The sequence below is a fragment of the Eumetopias jubatus genome, unplaced genomic scaffold, assembly GCF_037043125.1.
Source record: "Eumetopias jubatus isolate StellerSeaLion01/CBP00866 unplaced genomic scaffold, mEumJub1_p1.0 scaffold_17, whole genome shotgun sequence".
Lineage (NCBI taxonomy): Eukaryota > Metazoa > Chordata > Mammalia > Carnivora > Otariidae > Eumetopias > Eumetopias jubatus.
In genome coordinates this window covers 1,454,964-1,469,950 of record NW_028274823.1, presented here as the reverse complement: position 1 = coordinate 1,469,950, position 14,987 = coordinate 1,454,964, and the positions used below count along the sequence as shown (strand labels likewise).

At 61.2% G+C, this 14,987-nt stretch overlaps 1 protein-coding gene across 1 annotated transcript in view; it reads right to left on the bottom strand.

The window, feature by feature from the left end:
• STK32C (serine/threonine kinase 32C) overlaps window positions 1–14,987 on the bottom strand; it is a 71,370-nt gene that overhangs the window by 373 nt on the left and 56,010 nt on the right. Inside the window, exons 3-11 of the mRNA XM_028120013.1 lie at window positions 12,753–12,904; window positions 9,129–9,302; window positions 8,174–8,211; window positions 7,982–8,071; window positions 7,634–7,737; window positions 7,024–7,140; window positions 5,680–5,805; window positions 5,463–5,594; window positions 653–720 (exon numbers count right to left, since the gene is read on the bottom strand). Coding sequence (XP_027975814.1) covers window positions 653–720; window positions 5,463–5,594; window positions 5,680–5,805; window positions 7,024–7,140; window positions 7,634–7,737; window positions 7,982–8,071; window positions 8,174–8,211; window positions 9,129–9,302; window positions 12,753–12,904 — 1,001 coding nt within the window. The remainder of the gene's footprint in view (window positions 1–652; window positions 721–5,462; window positions 5,595–5,679; window positions 5,806–7,023; window positions 7,141–7,633; window positions 7,738–7,981; window positions 8,072–8,173; window positions 8,212–9,128; window positions 9,303–12,752; window positions 12,905–14,987) is intronic.

Sequence of the window (14,987 nt, the reverse complement as noted above, 5' to 3'; positions counted from 1 at the left end):
GAGGACACCTAGTTTAAGTGCATTCCTGTGGGTCAGCAATTTTGGAACAAAGCTTTGCAGAGAGCTTGACTGAGTCTGTTCTTACTCAGGCCTCTGACCTCCAGGATGGAAGCCAGTGCCTTAAACCAGTGCCCACACATCGTCCTGGTCACTGAGGCAGGACAGAGCTCACAGCTGCCTCCTCCAGGAAGCCCTCCGTGCCTCACCTTGCCACTCCTCTCCTGGGCCCACTGTGCTAGGCTTCCTCCCTCCCCTGCAGCAGGTGTGTTAGCAATTTGTGGCTTGTCTTATCTTCCTGCCCCAGAGTCCCTGGCACTCAGAAAAGGTTTATGGAATGCATGAAGGTAGCAGTTCATGTGACTCCGCAGGACTGCGAGTCATCGGCCCGTCTGGGCAGAGCACCGAGGGTCTCCCCAGGAGATTCTGGCCGTTAGGCCCCCATTTAGAACTGGAAGTTCCCAAGGAGCACAAGCCTGAGCTGGGGCCTCCCACCCTCTGCCCCCAGGGCTCCTGCCCTGATGCCCCAAGAGGGTGGGCGTCCGCTTCCCAGGCCCCCTGATGCCTCATGGCTGCTGGGGCTCACGACCTGTGTGGCCCAGAGAGCCTCAACCTCCTCCCTGCCCACCGCTGCCCACCCCCAACACTCACTCACTTTTCTCTGTTAAAAATCACAAAGTCTTGCTGGATGGCGTCAAGGCAGTCCTGAAGGTAGTCATTCTCCTATTAGTCAGAAAAACATACCGATGAGTGTAGTGTGGCTCTGAGGCTCCCTCGCATCCCCTCAGGGGCTTCCTGAGCTTGCCTCCCTCCCCACCTGTCCTCCTGTGGCCTGCCCCTGGGGCTTTCTTTGGAGACCTGCTTTCAGGCTGCTGGAGGAACTGCCCGGGCAGCCAGAACATCTGGGGCCTTGCATCTCCTGGGTGACCCTTAGCCAGTGACCAAAGGATGCCCAGGTTGGAAGCTCCTGCCTCAGGGTGGGTGCTGACACGGACACAGAGTCTGCAGGACGAAACTTGGCCAGAAACCACACCTGGCTTCACTCCCTCCCCTCCCTGCACCAAAGCCAAGGCTGTGGGAAGGAGGGAGCTGGACCCCGGAACCTGGGAGGGGCTCTGAGTGGACACGGGTGGGCACATCAGCCCCGCGATGCGCCTGCACCTTTCAACCTGCAAGAGGCCCCCCTGCCACAGGAGGAGAGCAGCACCTCTCCAGGCTCCTGCAGGTGGCACAGAGCAGCTTCCCCGGATCTGCTGCCACCTGCCCTCCCGGCCTCTGAATGGTCCTGGTCACCAGCAGCACAGCCAGTGTGGGACCCGCTAAGGTCAGAACGGCGCTCCCTGCTGCGGGAGGACAGCCTGGGTGAGCACCTGGAGGGCTGTGGGAGGGCGGGTGTGGGCTATGTGGTCGCATGAGGCATCCTCCCATGACCAGGGAGCTCATTCCCTGGCAAGACCCCTGGAGTGGGGTCTAACAAGCTGCAGGGCAGCTCCCGGGACCTTGGAAGACATGATGGCCTTGAAGAGCCTGGGGCCAGTGCTGAGGGGGACTCAGTCTCAAGAGAAGTGGGCAGCTAGAATGGGCCAACAGACTCGAGTCAAGAACCAAGGACCCTTCAGATGACCATGTTCTCCTGGAGGCCCCAAAGGACATTCCTTTCGGCAAGGTGCTAAGGAATGAGCTGGTGAGGGTCACGACACCATGGAGCAGCTCAGCGCTGCCCGTTTTCTAGAACTGAGCTCCATGGTGACGATGGCATGTGGGAACGGCAGAAGCCTGGACCTAACTTAGCCGGACCTAACCAGGTGGGAGTAACCAGGGTCACGGCAGTGAGTCTGCAGTGACAAGCAGGTCACCTCCAGCCCCGGGATCTAGTGATGTGCGACGGGTCACAGTGTCCCTGGGGGTCGGAGAGGTGGACAGCGAGGGCTCAGACACAGGCACGCACGCGCTCGCACATGGGCATAGTGAGATCAAGGTACAAGAGCAGAAGGCTGTCATCAGCCACCTTGATGGGAAATCCCAATCATTTCCCGAGCGCACCCCTGAGCACACCTGGGGAAGGGGGAACGCCGGCCTTCGGAGGTCGGTTGGACGCAGGGTCCGCTAGGACACCTGGCCACGCCCACCTCACCGAGCCCCACCCTGGCCACGCCCACCCACCGAGCCCCACCCGTGGCCACGCCCACCTCACCGAGCCCCACCCTGGCCACGCCCACCCCACAGAGCCCCACCCTGGCCACGCCCACTTTACACCAGCCCCACCCTGTGGCCACGCCCACCTCACCGAGCCCCCCGTGGCCACGCCCACCTCACCCCAGCCCCACCCCGTGGCCACGCCCACCTCACCCCAGCCCCACCCCGTGGCTGTCGCCCCCCGCCGCTGAGGGCATGAACAAGGTGCACTCATGGCATCCGGCAGAGCCCTCGCGGCCGTGCCCGTGGGGAGCAGCTTCTGTGGTGGAAAAGGAGTAGGTCCTGCTCCCTGCCCCGACAAAGCAGCCTGGTCCCGATAAATCACAAGTGCGCGTCGGCGGTGGAACGGCAGTCCGTGACCTTAAGTCTGTACCTTTGCGTTCGAACATTCAGCGCACAGGCACGCTGCTCCCCGCTCTCTTCCCGCCCCCTTGTCAGGCCTGGCCCCTGGCTCGTGGCAGGCGGCGGGGGCCACAGCACGCGTAACCCCGTGGCAGCTCCAGGCGCAGCGGCTGAGCCGGAGGCAGGGTCCTCGCTGCACCGTTACGCAGAGCTCCGGGGTGTGGCTCGTGGCCTCCGGGTTGACGGAGGCGTCCTCTCTGTGCCCCCCCCACAGGAAGGACGAGGACCGAACTGCAGTCACCCGAGGTGGACCGTGGCACTTCCGTGGTCTTGGCCCAAGGCCAGCTTACCCTCCCGGCCTTGTCACGATGGAGCCAGCGCTCACTCGTCGGACGTTCGCGGAACTGCGCCATGCTGGTGGTGACGGTAACTAGATGGGGGGGCAGGAAGTGGCACGTCCTCCAGATGTCCTTGTCCACACGCGTCCACGGTGGGGGGATCGGGTGAACTGCGCCCGGCCCTGAGTGGGCTCCGGGCGCCCCCAGCCCAGAAGCTCCTCACACCAGTGGTCAGTGCCCACTGAAGACTGGAGGCCAGCGCTCGGCATGTGCAACTCTGTCCTCCCCAGTTGCTGCCCTGCCACCTTGGCCTCCCCAGAGGAGCCACCACCCTGGCCGGGTGACCGGCTCCACCATCAGGGACAGGGCTTCTGTACCAAGAATGTGTCAGCCTTGCCTGACCTCCTGCTGATAATACATGGACAAGTGCACACACTCCCGCCTGAGAAACGATTCAACCAGGGCTCTGAGCTCTCGGGCTAGGGTCCGTGTCACGCCAGGAGGGGAGCAACTGACACACAGATCCCCAGAGGAGAGGCACACGAGGGTACCTCATGGACACCATACAAGAGGTACATGGAGGACGGGAGCGGCCAGGGCTGTGGTCCATCCTGCTAACCGTGCTCATCTTGGGCCTGCGGCTGGTTCCAGAACTATCCAGGGCACGGTGGGAGCAGGTGGTACCGAGGTGGGCTGCACGCACCACGGGGTGCACAGAGCACCCCCTTCCACAGTTGTGTCACGTGCATCGGCAGGAGGCTTTGTGCTGTGTCTGTGTGTCCATCCTGCTCTGGGCGCTGTCCTTCCAATGCCCACACTTGCGCCATTCGGTCCCTGGCCAACACGCACACGGTGGGAAGGCCGCAGAAATGCATGTCCCTCCTGCCCCGTAGCTGATGGCCGTGGGGGCTGGGAATGGCCGTGGGGGCTGGGAGATGAAAGCCAGCATCCTCGAAGTGTGGCCGACATGCCAGGGTCCCTGCAGGGTCAGGCTGAAGCCGCTGCCCACGGGACTTTGACATCCACCCCCCGGGGCCTATTTCCTGAATAAACCTTTCGGATGAATCCCCGTCTCCAGGCAGACGTCTCTGGGGCCTTAATGAGCACTGACACCCCAGCTGTGACCCACGGAGCCTGCAACCAGGCTCCACTTCTAGCCAAAAACAGACCCGTGGAGCAGCTCAGATACACTTCCCAAACCTCCTGCAATTCACCGAAAATGCAAGGGACCCAAAGCAGCCGAGCAATCTTGAAAGAGAACAAAGTGCAGGACTCACGGTTCCTGATCTCGAAGCGTACTACAGTTACAGTCATCAGGCCAGTGCGGGGCTGGCACGAGGAAGATGGACAGATCAATGGGGTAGGATCGCAAGTCCATAAATAAACCCTTACTTTTGGTGGATTAATGTTTGAAAAAGACGCCAAGGCATTCAGAGGGAAAAGAAAGGTCTTTTCAAAAAACAGCACTTAAAAGAGTGCATCCACGTGCAAAATTTCGACCCTGGACCCCAACCTGATGCTATCCGTAAAAATGCACCAAAGCGGACCCCAGACGTAAAACTACACAACACTTAGAAGAAAAGGCAGAAACGAATCTTCATGGCCTTCAGTCAGGCGGCGGTCTCTTGGGAGAGACGCCAGCAGCGGGAACGAGACAGCAGAGGTGGACACGCCGCGCTCCATCAAGTCCAACGCCTCCGCGAACGACACCTCCCGCAAAGAGGAGAAAACCCCCGGAACAGAATGCTTGCAACCTCTCTGACGAGGCCCTTGCCTCAGGACACGCACATGACTCTTAGCAATCCCGGCAGGACAAAGGGGCGTGGCTCGCCTGCTTCCGCGGAGGGGCTCACAGTCCTCACCCCACAACCACACCAAATGAGCCCCACCTGGAAATGGGGGGGCCACACCTGCAATCCCAGCCCCGCACACCAGGGGCCGCCACCAGCAGCCAGGCCCCACTGCTCCCCAGGATCCAGGCACCCCAGGGATGCCCACAAACCTGCAGCCCTGCCGGGGGGGGGGGGGGCGCGACACCCACCTCCCGCCTGACCCTGTGCCGGGGAGCAGGTGCGAGGAGGTGACCCTGGGCTGGGGGCCTCTGCCGGCTCAGACGGGTCCAGGGGCAGGAGGGGGCCACCAGTGGCTTACAGGGTCACCACTGTGACCCCTGCCATCCACACCTGTACCTCCAGGTGCTTCTGAGTACCAGCTGTACCCAGGGGACAGGTGCAGGGTTGATCCCATGCTCACAGCCGGAGCTCCCCAGAAGTGCCCCCACCTCCTGGGGCAGGAGAGGGGTTGCTGTGGGTTACACTGTGTCCCTCCCAGAGTGACATCCTACCCTGCAGCTCCCTGGAATGTGACAGAGTCAGTTAGGAGAGGGTCATCCGGGGTTAGGGTGTCCCTGTAAGAAGAGACGCACCCAGGGAGAGTGTGGGAGACCCGAGAGCAGAGCTGGGCCTGATGCGTCCCCAGCCCGAGCACCACAGCCCGGAACAGGAGGGAGGTCACCTGCATGGGGGAAGGACGAGCAGGGCTCAGGTCGGGGTAAGGCAGGGAGGGCCCCATGCCAGGCCTGTCACTCACTGACTGCGAGCTGTCCCTGCTGCTGTCCCGCGACCTGTTCTTGGCCAGCCGCTTCTTCTTCTTGTGCAAAGGCCTGGACTCCAGGATCATCTCCTCCAGCTCGAAGGTGGGGTCGCAGTGAAGGCGGCCTTTCTGTGGGGGGGACAGGAAGCTGAGCCCTGTCTGCCGGTGGGCCCACGCCTGCCCGGAGCCGCTGCCCATCGCCTGCCAGGCTTACATTGGGCACGAAGCCCGGCGCCACCTTCTTCTCACTCAGGTCCTGCCACAGCACGCCGGCCAGTGACGGGGCTGCCTGCATGTCCTGCAGGCTGGACACTCGGTGCTTGGGGTCCACAGTGAGGAGCTGGAACAGGGCCCACATCAGACGGTGCCCAGGCCCAGCACGATCCTGGTGCACAGAGCTGGCCGCCTGACCTGGGGCCAGGGTACCCCAGGGAGGTCTCACTATAAGGATCTCAAGGGTCAGGCAAGGAAAGGGGGCACCCACCTCAGGTCAGTGCAGTAGTGTGGCCAAGGGGACAACCTGGCCAAGCCCCTGGAGCCCAAGGCCAGCAGAGGGCATGTGGGGTCCCCAGGGACATTCTACTGTGATTCACCAGCAGGCGGCAGCCTCGGCCGGCCTCGCTGCAGGGAGGGCCACAAGGACCTGGGCACAGCCCCTAGGGAGCCCCAGGGCGCCCTGTGTCACGGAGACTGAGTGTCCCCCCACATGCTGTCCTTCCTCTTAGAGAAAAGGCGGTAGATCCTATCTGAGGCTTCCCCAAGGCATGAGGCTTGGCGCATGGATGGTCCCCGCTCCCTGTTTGGGTCTCTGGGGGTCAAGGCCCCACTGCAGGAACCACCTGGGCAGGTGTGGGCAGAACTGTCAGCGGAGACTGGGTGGAGAGCCCCCTGGGGCCCGGGAGAGGCCTCCGGCTGCTTGGCTATCATTCCAGGGGCGAAGGTCTCCAGCAGGGGTGAGGGCACACGGAGGAGGGCCCTGTGGGCCAGGAGCCGAGAGCCAGCTGAGCCTTGTGTGTCCAGCAAGCTCTCCCACGCCCGGTCCTGAGCCCAGAGGCACAGGTGTGCTCCAAGTGGGGCTCCCTGAGTGGAGAGCGGTGGGGCCAGCCCAGACCCACACCCCAGGTGGAGACGCTCTGATAGCAACACCCGGCCCGGTCCCTGCCAGGCTGCGGTCCCCTGGGCTGCCCCAGCCACACCCTCAGGCCGTGGGAGGTGCAGGGGGCTCTGGGGTCTTCTCTGGGTGCTCCTGGAGCTGCGGCCAGTTCATCTCTGACCGGACGGCGTAGAGGAGGCTCCCAGCCCACACGTGCCCTCCCCCCAACACGCCTGACATGGTGACCTGTGCCTCAGTTTGGGCATCTGTGAAATGGGGTGATCATCATGGGGATTAGGTGAGCCAACGGGCGCGTGGGCTTCAGCTTACAACCAGTGCTCCGAGCGGCCGAGCTACCGCCAGATGGCAAAGAGCCTGAGGCTGGATGGGCTGTGGGCCTGGGTGGGGGGGATGCAGACCCACGACCGCAGGACCCGCGGCCTTCCTCCGACGGGAGGGGCTCACCTTCCGCAGCAGGCCTACCATCTCCTTGGACCAGGTGGGCACGTACTGCACGCTCGCCGTGCTGAACAGCTGCACCAGGGACTCCACGGCGTTGCTGGAGTGGATGTCGTAGGGCCTCTGGCGGGGGGGGGGGCAGCGCTACACCAGGTGCCTCACCCCCATGCCCAGAGCAGGCACAGCTCCCAGGGGGAGCCCGGGGCCAGGAAGGCAGCAAGTCACCCCCAAGAAGGTCTGGGCCTGGGTGGGTGGGCCCTGAGGCCAGGAGGGGCTGCCTTCCTCAGGGTGGGGGCCGGCGGCGTGGCTCAGGGTGCGGGGCTTCAGAGGCCCCCATGAGGGGATGGCCACCAGGATGACTCCCACAGGAGAGTCCCAAGAAGGCCGACCTGCTGACAGGTGTCTGGCCTGCCCACGGCCCCAGGGGACCCTCGGGGGCTTCCCTCCTGCACCTGCTCAGTCTCTCTCCACACAGACGCTTCACTGAGAGTGTGCATCCACGGAGCGTGCAGCTGTCCCTGAGCACCCATGGCGGGGGGCAGCCTCTTCCTTCCCTGGGCACTCGGGCCACCCCTGGGGGACACAGCCAGCTCAGGGTCCGGGGCCAGCTCCTCACCCATCCACGCAGCAGCTCATAGGCCAGCACCCCCACTGACCACCAGTCCACCTCGAAGGAATAGCCGCTCCCACCACTGACGAAGGACTGGAAGATCTCCGGAGCTTTCCAGGAAGGGAGAGGCAGCTGAGTATCCCGCACCCACAGGCCCCAGGCCCCCTCCCCCACTAATTGCCTGGGGGCCCCTCTTCCCCCTGGTGTGGGCTGTGGGATCAAACCGCCTATGCTTAGCAGCCTGCTCCCGTCCCACATCGTCCTGTGCCTTCAGGGAAGTGACATGAGGCCCCCTCCCCGCTGGCCTGGGTCCGACACAGCACGCCCAGTAGTGGGCCAGCGGCCTCGGCTCACCCATGTACGGCTTGGTCCCAGCCAGTGCAGTGGCCCGCTCCCCGTCCTTTATGATGGTGGCGATGTTGAAGTCGGTCAGATGCGCGTGCCCTGCGAGCAGAGAAGACAATGCAAGTGTCCCAAGGGCTGGAGATGCATCCCATGGGCAAGGCGCACGCCCCCCACGTCCAGCCTCACACAGCCTCGGCTCACCTTGCTCATCCAGCAGGATGTTGTCGGGTTTGACGTCCCTGTTGAGCAGGAAATGGGGAGATGGTCCAGGAGCCCTGTTCGTGCCTCGCAGTCCCTGGCAGGGCAGGGCGTTCCCTCAAGGGCCCCTCCCCACTCAAGGCAGAGGCCCCAGAGACTCAAGTGGGCCTTAAGAAGATGCCACCTGGCAACATTCTGACGGAGCCAGGTGAAACTAGCTATTCTGGTCCTGGGGCTGGGGACACCTCCAGCCCCCCCCCCCGCTGAGGCCAGACAGACCCGGGAGAATGCACTGGACGCAGGGGTGCTGGAGCCCCCGAGGACAGATGCAGAGCCCCCTCACCCACACCCCCAGGCTGGCCCCTCTCACAGAGCCCTGGGACTGCACCAAATTGATGATCTGGGTCTATGCCTTCCACCAGCTGGCCGCAGGCCTCACCTTCCCTGACTTCTAGGTGCTCAGTCAATGTTTTGTGCCTGAATCGTAACCAGATAACAGAATCCCCCAGGGCAGAGATGCAGGGATCCCACGACCGGATAATACACCACATGCATTTGCTTGTTTTGTTCTCCAGGTACAGCTTTATCTTCCTAACTTGCTTTCAGCTAATGTTAAAATTTGTTTCAGTCCCCAGGGGCATGGCAGATGAGCAAATGGCCTCTGCTAGGTGGTAGCCAGGATCCCACAGCTGGACAGACCAGGTGAAGGGGACACCGATCCTGGCTAGCCAGGGGCTGCTCGCACAGGACCCACCCCAAGGGGGGCACCAGGTGCACAGTTGGGGGGCTGGCCTTGGAGCCAGGCGCTGATGGGCGCAGGTGCTACACCTGAGGGCAGGTCTGTAGGCCAGGGGGTGGGCAGATCATGCAGGAGCCTGTCCAAGTTCTGCTGTGGTGTAGCCACCCTGCAGGTGGACTGGCCTAGGCAGGCGACCCACCCTGTCAGGTGTGCACACACCTGTGGATAATGTGCTGACTGCGCAGGTAGTCGAGGGCCAGCGCCATCTCGCAGATGTATAGCCTCACCGTGTCCTCGGAGAACTGGACGTTCTGCTGCAGGTGGTAGCGCAGGTCTCCACCCAGAAGCAGGTCCACCACCATGAACATGTCCTCCTCATCCTGGAAGGAGTACCTGAGGGCACCGCGGGAGAACGTGGCACACGCATGACAGGGGAACCGAGGTCACAGCTCCTGCCACACCTGATGAACCATCTAAGGGCTTGGGTACCCCCAACCTCCCACGGGCACTCCCCAGGAGCAGGGCCCTGCCCAAGGCACTGACTCTGCCCATGCTCAGGAGCTGCTCTGAGCCAGGACCCTCAGGAAGGGCAGAGCAGCCTATCCTGATGGGAGGCAGCCCAGTGGGGGATAGAGATGCTGGGAGTGACCAGGTTTCTGGCCTGCCCACGGCCCCAAGGGACCCTCAGGGGCTTCCCTCCTGCACCTGCTCAGACAGTCTCTCTCCACGCAGACGCTTCCCTGAAAGCGCGCATCCATGGAGCGTGCGGCTGTCCCTGAGCACCCATGGCGGGGGGGCAGCCTCATCCTGTGTGCATCCTTTGCTGTGTGCAAAACACAGCATCATTTTTGGCCATTTCCCTGCTGCTCCTCTTCTCTAAAAAGGGGATAAAAACATCTGCCTTGGAGGGTTGTTAAAGAATGGAGACCACAAGGCAAAATGCTCAGGCAGTGCTGCACAAGGGGCCAGCTTCTCACAATGGTGGTGATGGTGATGGTGATGATGGTTATGATGTGGTGATGGAAGTGATGGTGATGGTAATGATTGGTGGTGATGGAGGTGAGGTTGATGATGGTGATGATGGTGAGGATGGTGATGATGGTGGTGGTGATGGTGATGATGGTGGTAATGTTGGTGTTGATGATAGTGATGGTTATAATGATGGTGATGGTGATGATGGTGATGATGGTGATGGTGATGGTGGTGATGGTGATGGTGGTGATGGTGATGATGGTGATGGTGGTGATGGTGATGGTGGTGATGGTGATGGTGGTGATGTTGATGGTGATGATGGTTATGATGTGGTGATGGAAGTGATGGTGATGGTAATGATTGGTGGTGATGGAGGTGAGGTTGATGACGGTGATGATGGTGAGGATGGTGATGATGGTGGTGGTGATGGTGATGATGGTGGTAATGTTGGTGTTGATGATAGTGATGGTTATAATGATGGTGATGGTGATTATGGTGATGATGGTGATGGTGGTGATGATGATGATGGTGATGGTGGTGATGTTGGTGTTGATGATAGTGATGGTTATAATGATGGTGATGGTGATTATGGTGATGATGGTGATGGTGATGGTGGTGATGATGGTGATGGTGGTGATGGTGATGGTGGTGATGATGATGGTGATGGTGGTGATGTTGGTGTTGATGACAGTGATGGTTGTAATGATGGTGATGGTGATGATGGTGATGATGGTGATGGTGATGGTGGTGATGATGGTGGTGGTGATGGTGATGATGATGGTGATGGTGATGATGGTGGTGATAATGATGGTGATGATGGTGATGGTGATGATGGTGCTGGTGATGCTGATGATGATGATGGAGGTGATGGTGGTGATGATGGTGATGTTGATGGAGGTGGTGGTGATGGTGGTGATGACGGTGATGGTGATGATAATGATGGCAATAACAAAACAACAGTTTAAGGGTCTCCTTCCGCTTTGTAATTTCTTTTGTGAGCTCTCAGAGAGAACTCTTATTGTTAAGCAACTGGCTCTTTCAGAATAACATTACAAAGAATTGACTTTTTTATGTGCTATTCTTCTGCCTGCCCACCAGAAGCCACCCTGCCCTCGTCTCAGGGACAGGGGGCCTGGGGAGGGGGATATGGGACCAGAGAGCAAAGGGACTTGGAATGCCAGGCTCCAGGACAGGTCATGAGTCCTGGGGAGCAGTGGACGAGAGCACATGGCCTCCCACACCGAGGTGAAGCTGCAGCGGCCCTGTGCTGCACGGCCCTGGGATGGTGGGAGGCAGGCCAGCCTGGGCAGATGGGGTCCTGGCTGCAGCAGCACAGGAGGGGCACAGTACCTATAATGATGGCTCCCATCCGGCCTCACCCTATGTGGAGCACTTTGCCTGTATAGATGCATCTCCCGTTCTGGCCTGGGGACCACTCTGACCTCTCTTCCACTGAAGAGGTGACTCTGAGGCAGGGTGGACGACTTCAACCCAGGAGCCCATGTCCTGGCCACTAGGCACCCTGCCTCCCCAAGAGAGGCCCAGATGGCCTGGGAGGGAAGCTAAGACCCCAATGTTGGGAAATCCCAGGTCTTCCTTTTTGACAAGCTCCAGGCCGTGTCATGGTTGAGGGTCAACCACAGAGAGCAGCCTGTTCCCATGAGGCTGCAAGCAGGTCGTTTGCACCGCACTGAACTACCACCCCAGCAGAGCAGTCACCATCTCTGAGGACGAGGGCTCTGACTCTCCCTGGCCATCAGGCAGAGAGGGCAGGTTTAAGGGGTGCTTGGATGCCTCCAGCTTTAGAACCACTGTCCCAGGATGCTGAAAACGCCACGATGGAGCACAGTGATGTGGTGTGGCCCTGCTCGCCTCTGCTCGCACAGAGACTAGACAATCATAGGGCCGTGGAGCCACAGTGAGGGAGGTCAGGGGCCGCATCCAGGGGTGAGGAGCCGGAGGAGGCCTGGGCAGCCCCGGGTCTCACTGCCCTGCAGGCCTGGCTCAGCACCCGGGCAAGGCCATGCCCCCCGTGGCACAGCCAGCTCCTCCTCCTGTATTACAACCAGGCAGGACCCCGGGTTCCGACTCGTGGAGCTGGCTGCGGGCTGCCGGTCACATTGAAGGACCTCCTATACCTGTGGTCGCCCCAGATGAATAACCGAAGGGGGGTCTTCAGCCCTGAGTGTGTCCCCTGGAGGAGCTAGCACCAGGTCACTCTCAACAATGCCCTGTCCCACCTTTCTGTCCCCAGATGCTGGTGGGGCTGCCTCTCCCTCCACGTTTGGCTGACAGACCCCCGCTCATACTGGGGGGATGTTTCAATCGTCCTGAGGCAGCACTACCAGGACCAGAACCCATTCACTGCATGCCTTCCCGGGTGCTTGAGCACCTATGCCCACAAGGGCCCTCGGGAAAGCCACCCAGTCCGTAAGCCCATCAGGGAGCACAGACCCCAGGATGGGGGCTGTCAGGGAGGATTCAGTGAGGACCTCATGTCAGGGAGGACCCTCGCGCAGCAGGACTCCCACGTAGGAAAGAGGCAGTGATTTCACTGCAGTTAAGGGCTCCTTCCCCTCCAGGAGCTGGTCTGGGTGCCCATTTTATGGAAGAACTCAGGACCCCAATACTCTCCCCACTGGCTTTAGTGGCAGAAACTCCATGGGCCACAGGCCTCTTTGTGGGAAAACCTGGCCCTCCCGTGGGTGGGGAGACCTGCGTCAACACGGTGCGCCCTGCACACCTGGACAGCTCTGGCCCCAGGGAACCGGAAGCTGAGTGGATGGAGAGTCAGGGTGTCCCCAAGGCAAGGGAGGAGGGAGCACCGGGGAAGGGCCCTGGGGCAGGGGAGGGTGGTGGCTGATCACCCACCACAGGTTCACCAGGAAGACATGCTCGATCTCCTGCAGGATCTCCAGCTCCCGGAACACGTTGCGCACCTCGTCCCGCTCGATGCACTGCTGCTTGTTCATGTACTTCATGGCGTACATCTTCTCTGTGTCCCGCTTCTGCACAATGCACACCTGGAGGGCAGACGGAATGTCCACGTCGATGCCACCACCCTCACCCCCCCACCCTGCCCACTGCAGACGAGACCCAGAAATGACCGGATGTCTTTGGTGGGGCAGGACCCAGCCAAGAGCACAGCGCTGGGGCCCCAGCCCCTCCCCAGCGGTGCCCTGGCACCCCTTCCCGGGGCTCGGAGCAGCCACTGACTTGGAGGGCTGTGGGGGGAGGTCGAGGAAGACCCCCTCAGCCAGAGCCCTGCACCGGGAAGGCCCCATGTGCGAGAGCTGCTGTCCTCATCAACCCTCGGCCACCATCCCCATCGCAACAGGGACCCTCCTTTGACGACAGGGTCCTTGCAAGGCTCTTAAATGCCAAACCCCCGGGGCTCGAAACCGCAAAGTCAGCACTGTTGGCGGTGCTTACACGTTTGGGACGGAGAGACACAAGAAGCACAGAGTTGGCTGGGGCAAGCCCCAGTGGCCAAGGGGCATCAGTCAGAGCCAGGGACGAAGGTCTCCAGAAGGAAGGGGGCTAATGCACAAAATCGTGGGATGGGATGGGCAATGCCATGGCCCCCATTCAGGTCGTAGAGAGACCACTCAAGGACAGATAACCAAAGCTACATGTGAGGGTCCCCTCGCCTTCAGGCTTCAGGTCTCCAAGCCGCAGGAGCCAGGGGTGGGGTGGGGGGTGGGAAAGAATGGGAGGAAGTGGAAGATTCTAGAACTCGAGGTGGGTGGGAGGCTGTCCCCGGAGCCTCACCCAAAGGCAGGTGGCCTGGCCCTGACCAGAAGCGTCAGTGAGCATCAGAGTCTCAGGCCAAACCCCTGGGATCCAGCCCGTGTGGGGGAAGCCCACGTTCCCCCACTGGGAACGCGTCCTAAGAAATGAAGGTGCTTTTTTCAGAAGATGTTCATGATAGTTGAACGAACTGCTAATAACAGACTTTCAAGCAACCTTGACTTCCAACAACCTTATGGACACGGGCAAGTGAGCTCTGTGAAACACCACGCAGCCGCTGAAACAATTTTTATAAAGACTTAATGACATGTGACTATTTTTATAATGCCAAGCAAAAAACCTAAGCCTACGGCATTTAACACACGACGTGGACGCGATGTACTGGACACGGGCAGAGACAGGAATGGAGTACGGGGCAAGCACCCCTCTCCCGCCGCTCTGGCTTCTGCACTGTTACTGTGAGGGTGTCTGGTGGGCAGGCGGCGGGTGACCGCTGGTTTTGGGGTGCTGGACGCAACAACTGAGCAGCCTTAGCCCGAGTGCTGAATGCGCCCACATCATCCAGTACAGGACCTTCGTGAGCTGCAGATGCAGTTTCCAAGGTAACGCCGCGCACCACCCTGCCAGCCCCCAGGGAGGCAAAGCTTGCCGGGGTGACACCCACGGGCACGGAGGAGCATCCTGCCATGCTGAGCTACACGGACCTCTGAGCCTGCTCAGCTCCCACCTCAAACCCACCCGGGGAACTGTGCAGGCCACCAAGCCCCCCGCAAAGCTCTGCCTAAAACTGCCTCTAGCTGGGCTGACTGCCAGAAAGCTAGCAGCCCAGGGATCCGGGGGCCAGCCTCAGACCTGCGTTGCTTTGGTCTTCCAAAGCCCCCCCCACCTGGTCTGGATGCCCCATGTTAAGCCTGTCCTTGCTGCTGTGCCTGGACCACAGTGGGGGACAGACACATCGAAGCCCCGGCCCTGAGGGTGGGCAGAGTGGGGCAGGGAAGGGGGGCCACAGCCAACATCCTGCCCCATCCGTGCCGCCAAGGCTTCCCATGTGGATAAAGGCTGGGAGCAGTTCCCGTCTTCCCATGGCAAGAGGAAATGTGATGACCAGAGGGAGGGGCCCCGCTGTGTGGTCTTTTGTCACAGTGGCCCCAGGAAGCCAAGATGGCAGGCCGCCCGCCACCCTGGGAGCCCTGAGGGACGGAGAAGGGTGGCCGGTGTCACTGGACAGCGTGGTCCACGTCTGCTCTCTTTCCCAGCTGTCGGGGCTGCTGGGCGGAGACGGGCAGCCTGTCTGTCGCACAGGGTTCCAGGCCTTGCTGGACAGAGACTGGGCGGAGGCGAAGCCCCTCCCACGCA